The sequence below is a fragment of the Scylla paramamosain genome, chromosome 7 (assembly GCF_035594125.1).
Source record: "Scylla paramamosain isolate STU-SP2022 chromosome 7, ASM3559412v1, whole genome shotgun sequence".
Taxonomy (NCBI): Eukaryota; Metazoa; Arthropoda; class Malacostraca; order Decapoda; family Portunidae; genus Scylla; species Scylla paramamosain.
In genome coordinates, this window is record NC_087157.1 from 2,548,635 (window position 1) to 2,555,000 (window position 6,366).

The 6,366-nt window shown below is 36.3% G+C and overlaps 1 protein-coding gene across 2 annotated transcripts in view; it reads right to left on the minus strand.

Moving 5' to 3' along the window:
* Nucleotides 1-410: 410 nt before the first annotated feature.
* LOC135101910 (parathyroid hormone/parathyroid hormone-related peptide receptor-like) overlaps nt 411-6,366 on the minus strand; it is a 152,735-nt gene continuing 146,779 nt past the window's right edge. For both annotated transcript variants that reach the window (XM_064006246.1, XM_064006245.1), the window contains 6 exons: nt 5,996-6,152; nt 5,385-5,604; nt 4,248-4,386; nt 3,616-3,761; nt 2,913-3,102; nt 411-1,943 (listed from right to left, as the gene is read on the minus strand). In XM_064006246.1, coding sequence (XP_063862316.1) covers nt 1,404-1,943; nt 2,913-3,102; nt 3,616-3,761; nt 4,248-4,386; nt 5,385-5,604; nt 5,996-6,152 — 1,392 coding nt within the window. In that variant the 3' untranslated portion in view covers nt 411-1,403. The remainder of the gene's footprint in view (nt 1,944-2,912; nt 3,103-3,615; nt 3,762-4,247; nt 4,387-5,384; nt 5,605-5,995; nt 6,153-6,366) is intronic.

Consider the following 6,366-nt stretch of genomic DNA (forward strand, 5'->3'; position numbering starts at 1 on the left):
ATTTCTCTTAAAAAAAAGAGAAAAAAGAGATTAATAAAAAAAGGCTTACAGACTTCCTACACATGAATTTAAGAATGTGTGTCCAAAGAACCCCACAGGTAAATGATGCCTAACATTTGATGTTTTTAGTGGATCTGCTGTCTTGAATATGACTTAATTTTGACATACTCCTGATATAAAAAATCATCATTCATTTGGAACCTCTGTCCAGACAAAATCATTAGCAATCCTGCAATTTTTTTTCTTTTTATTTTAAATATATATATATATATATATATATATATATATATATATATATATATATATATATATATATATATATATATATATATATATATATATATATATATATATATATATATATATATATATTTATTTATTTATTTTTTTTTTTTATATTGTTAATTTTTCAGTGTCCTTCCACCATCTAAATGTATTAAGTATCAAGCCAAGATCCCATGTAATGTCATACCTAGGCAATTTAGCTGCCAACCTCATAAGCAAACTTACTACCTCATTTTGACCAGAAAATCCTACTAATCATTGTAACAGTAGATATAGGTGACCTAGCTGCATTCAAGCTACTAAAACTGTATCCAAAACCATCTATTTTCTCTTCAGTGTATAAGAGTAAATGGTTTAAAAATGGCAAAAATTGATCAAATTGGGATCTAAAGTAAAGATAATGCAACTATTACACCAATTTTTTTCATGCATGACATTGTGCTGCTGGACAGCATAATCCCGGAAATTCATTAACAAGAAAACAAGTTTTATGGAATAATAACACCAAATGTTATCACATGAATATATACAGCACATGCATATTTTCAATATGGTGACAAAGCTTAATGTTTCTTGAGAAAATGTTTCAATATATACAATTATTGTCACTTAATAAAAAATCAGTTGACATCATTATGGTGCTCCTAGCACCTATCATTAGATCTATCTTTAATGATATTAGTACATGCATACTTTATCTTGCACATACATATGTGAAAATACCTTTCCTGTAATTAAAGAAATTTCTTAATATAAATAGCTAAATACATGTCTTAATCTCTAAAATTGAACAAATAATCTATGATAATCACTTTATTGCACCACAACCCAGATGAAGTCATGATGTACTGCACTCAAGCCATCCACTCTGCAAAGCTTAATATTTTTATACCATGCAACCAACAGTTCATTTCCCAAGAATTTCACAAAAATCCATGCTTGTATTCTGGCAACTCACTGTGACAAGTTTGTCAGTTTCATCACTTTTATTCTTTATAAACAGAATTGTTTTCCTGGATTGGTGTGTGTATGTGTGTGTGTGTGTGTGTGTGTGATTTATGTTATATGTTCAGATTCTATCTTCTGTATCAAATGTACAAATTCTAGGTAGATACGATTTACAACATTGTTTCTCGCTCATCTACCTTGGTATTTTTAGGGACTAGGTGAGAATCTATTTGCTGTGGAGTTGATGATTTTAAGCTGTTCTTATTTACAGAGACACATACCATCCCTTTATTCATATTTTCCATTTTGGTTCCACCTTCACTCATCACTGATCCATTTTCTTTCATTGGACTTACTTTAGCAATCTGGAACTGTTCAGTTGACTCTGAGAAAGTTAAATGCTTCTCTTTGGTCTTTACCATGACTTGGCCGTTATGTGACAGTAGTGGATTTGAGTTATTTGGTGGAAGGATGAAGTTAGAGTGGTTATTATCTTGTAGGTTTATGAGGATTTCCACCTGAGTACTTTCCTTACCATTCTTGGGCACCTGTTGGTCCATGTTGGTTGGCTTAGGAGATGAGGGAGGCAAGAGTGAGTGATGGTTATCATCTAGCAGAGACTTTCCCTGGGGCCCTTCAAGACTGGAGCAAGTTTGCATCTCAATGGTCTCATCACAAAGATCTGATGAAACCCTGCTAGGGGTGACATCCTGCAACAGAGAATGCACCTGGTTACCGAGGTGGATATGTGAAGGTAGTACAGTACGTCAAATAAATACTAACTGGCATTGTAAGATGTTTCTGCATTGCTGATACTTATTAGTTGAAGTGGTTAGATATAACTTTCTCTCTGTGTGTGTGTGTGTGTGTGTGTGTGTGTGTGTGTGTGTGTGTGTATGTTTTACACCACAGTAACTAAAAATACTAACTTCTACTTTGTATTATCTAAGCCATCTTCATAATAACTTATATAAATCACATATCCAATAGAGTAACTTATGATGTACACTTTCTAGCTTTGAAAATAGTTTATGGAATTATCTAAAACACATGTTATTAAATTCAAGGAAGAAAAGTGGCACATGGTGAGGAGTAGGGCAGTGGATATAAAAACAAGGAAATCATTATGTGGTAGGTTAATTGTTAGTGCCAACAATGTTATTTGTCAGTAAGATAGTGAAGATTAGCATTTGAAAAATTTGTTGTGTGAATGGGATTGATGGTGAAAGCTATGAAAGTAAATGTATATATGGTAATGTACTTCTGTTTGCTGAAGATGAAGAATGAAATTGTTTGTAGAATTATTCAAACTGCCAAATGCAGTAATGTACTATAGTTTGCTCACTTAGAGTAAGAGAAAAGTGAAATTACATGGAAAATATGTTTAGACTTGAGACTTCAAGAAAGTATAAGAGGAAGGCACTGTATAAAATGGGAGGACAGAGTTGGAATATTTGTAAGAGATGGGTGATAAATAATTGAAAAGGCAAATAGTAGTACGAGTAGTATATAGAGAGGAGAAAATTAAACTTTTGTTGTGACCATCTCCTTGAGGAGCTTTTGAAGAACTGGTGTCAGAGTAAACAATTTAGATGGGATTCATTGAAAATTGTTAGATGTAATGATGAGCACACAGAGATCAGGATGAAAATTGTGGAAGAAAGCTGCACTGTGCAAACCCTGGAGTGATGCTTGGAGTTGTAGGTTGGGGTGAGGGTGGCTGTTGGAGAGGGTGAAGCAGAAGTATTGTTGGGGCAAGGGAAGTTGGGTGCATCACTGCCAGTGGAGCGTGCCATCTGTGGTGATGGAGTCTGCCTGTCCTTTCGCTCAGCTTGTGAGTGAATGGAATGGAGGGATGTCCTGCCACGACTGTGGAAAAGAGGAACAGGAAATATTAGCTCAGTAAAATGTATACTGATAAGGGTAGCAGACTATTTTCTGCCGTCCACTTATTCCAGAAGCTTGTATGTTTTTAAGAATGGACATGTGTGTCTCACTCTGTAATGAATTAGACTAAAAGAGTTTAGACCATTATGGTAGGCTGAAACAGTTTAATAACTGTGTACATAGTCAGAACTGTTCACAATCATATGGATACATTCATCCTGAGAGGATAAAATAAAATGCGTGTGACCACTGCTCAAGAATATGAAGCCAATAACTGTAGTCAGTGTTGTAATGCTAAGGGATATGAGTAATAAGGTGGTTGGCTCATAAAATAATTAAAATGAAACAGATTAAATTTATATTAACTTATCATTATAAACATGATATGAATAGCTCAATAGCAGGTGCTAGTATGTGTGGTAAACATGCTATATTATCCAATCATTAAAGGGAAAAACATGTCTAAAGAAGTAGAGAGCAGATGAGGTGTCATGCCTGGCATAGGTTTTGGTGTGGGAGATCATAGTAGACTGGGAGTTGACAACAAGGGGGTCGCCTTTGTACCAGCGGTTGTACAGTTTTCGCAGCTCCTGGCGCACCTCACCATTCATGAGGCAGTACAACACGGCCACAAAGAAGCCCTGTAACCATACACTTTGTGAGAACTTTTCAATTCAAGTGAAATAAAAGTCAGTGCTATATTTTTAAGAATACAAAAATATAGGTTGCTAAAAACAAAAAATGTGGTTGCTTAGAACAAAGATGGATGAATGAAATGTTAGTTAACAGTTAACAGAATTAGGTTAAAGGTACTTCAAATAAATGAAATATTGTATTATATATGTTAGATAGCCAATAAGAATGCTGTAGCTATAATTGTAATAGCTTGTGCAATTCATTGCTCTGCATGAGGTATGGTAACAAGTTAATGAATTGCTGAGAGATTGTTATTCCCTTTCTTTACAGGATGAGACCAGCAGTGCAAGAAAGCATTTAGGACTTGAAATGATTAAGAACTGCTACCTATGTATATATAGTTTTGATTTTTTAAACTTAATCTAAGCTTATTATACTTGTTGGTATCTTTTATACTTGATCTGATTTACTATTGTGATTTGTGAACCTACTTGAAAGGAAGCAAAGACTTGATCAAGGAAGAGCCAGACCAGCTCCACATAGGTGTTGGTGGAGGTGGAGAGTCCCCACAGCACAAAATAGTGGACGCCAAACAGCGGCACCAGTACCAGTGTAGACTTGCCAAGCTTCCTGCAGCAAGAAAATCAAGAGTCAGGAGCCAGTCTGTGCCTGCTTCATGAGCTCGACACTAGGATAATTGATTACATGTGTAATGCTTCCTCCTTGGGTTCACAGAGAAACTGATCTGAAGGCAAGATAAATCTTTAACCATGAGAAATCTTAGCCAGTGGTCAAAACCTTAACTACAAGAACAGGACAGCACCTTAGTGTTGGAACATTAATGATTGTTAGGTCCTATGATCATTTCTGGGTATTTTGTGCTTCCAGTCACAGTCACTACACAGCTTCATTCTTCCATTTTATGTCAATTTCATGTACTCGTATATCAGTTTAACTATGAGTGGATTAGACTTCCATTTTCTTTCACACTGAGCTTCTTTGGAGAGAATGTGGGGAGATTCCCATCCTGATATATAGAGGCACATTATACCATTATGCCACATATTACTTAAGGAAGACTTTACTGCATACCACCAATGTAATGTCCCCTTGACCATTCATAGAAACACTGAAAAATTTAGCCTTGAGAGGCAGTAGCTGTGGATTAACAGAAGAACAGCACCTTAGACACCAGGACCATGACAACTAACTGTCAGATAATAAGATCAGTTTTAGATTTGTTGTGCTCTCCATCAATACATATGTATGTACTTATGTGGTGTGTGCATGAAAGCTTCTTAAGGGATACCTGATGTTTTTCACTGTAGAGGGTCTTACATCATAGAAAAAATTAACCATTTAAGTTGTATATAATTAATTTAATACATGGAAGGAGAGCTTTACATGAAAAAAATGATGGACAGTTTCTTGTCAGAAGATTAATTCCATACCAGTTGCTGAATGAAATATTAAACAGAATATCCTGACAAGAGCTTCAGGTTCTGAAAAAAGTCTTCCAAAATTTGTCAGTGTCCTGTTGGACTAAGGCAACAACCAGCAGCATAAATGAGCTGAGCAGAAAGAAACTTGTATTCACCCTTCTGTGATGAACACTCACTGGGACTCACCTGTACTTCATGGACTCAGCAGAGATGGAAGACCTAAGTTTGAGGATGAGAACCCGAACTACATTCAGGAAAAAAGAGAAGTTGATGAGATTGGAGATGGCGACAGGTGCCCGAATGCTAACCCAGAAGATCCACTGTACATTGTTGACAGTCCAGCAGTGGGTGTCATCAAGTGTGGCCCGCAGTGTGGCCCACATTGCCACACATCCAAGCGGCAGGCCTGCACCACACCACGGGAAGAAGATCTCTTAAGAATGCATCTACTCATCAAGACATGGTAATACTATACTTAGTCAATGTGAAAATTGCTAGAAATATATTCAAGCAGTGATTCAAAGTACTTACTGGGAAGTGTATTTAGTTTGTAAGAAGCTGACCTGAAAGCTTTCTTTACTTGATAAGATAATGAAAGAAAAAACAAACAAACTTAAAGATATGTCCATGAATGCTAATGAAATCAAGAGTACCTGTATGAATAATAAAAATGAAGATATTAAAGGAAAATTGGATTTTGTGCCACTTAAGTCCCAATTTCAGATAAATCTGTCTACCACATCGGCATCTCCCTCAAAGTGAAAAGAATGTATAAGCTGAAGGCTTGAAGAACCCACCCCAACCCAAGAGGATGTAGAGGGTGATAGCTGAAGAATCTGTGAATAGGGCCATGAAGATGAGGCTGTGCAGGTAGAGGCCTTCCATCAGCAGCCATGAGTAGTTGGCCAGGATGAAGTACTGCCACACGCAGATCATCAGCTTGCACGCCCATGTCTGGCAGAAAAATGGAAAGACTTCAGAGATTTGCAATCACAGCCATTGTATTAGTCAGACAGGCTGGGGGTGGGGAATAAGGTGCTGTTGTTCTCCATGCCTTGAACAGCAAAGTACATACAGATTGTCTACTTATAGAAGAACAGTTCTGTCAGCTTTATATTCAGCTGCTGAATATCATTAGTATAGTACCATACATAAACTTCAGGAAAAC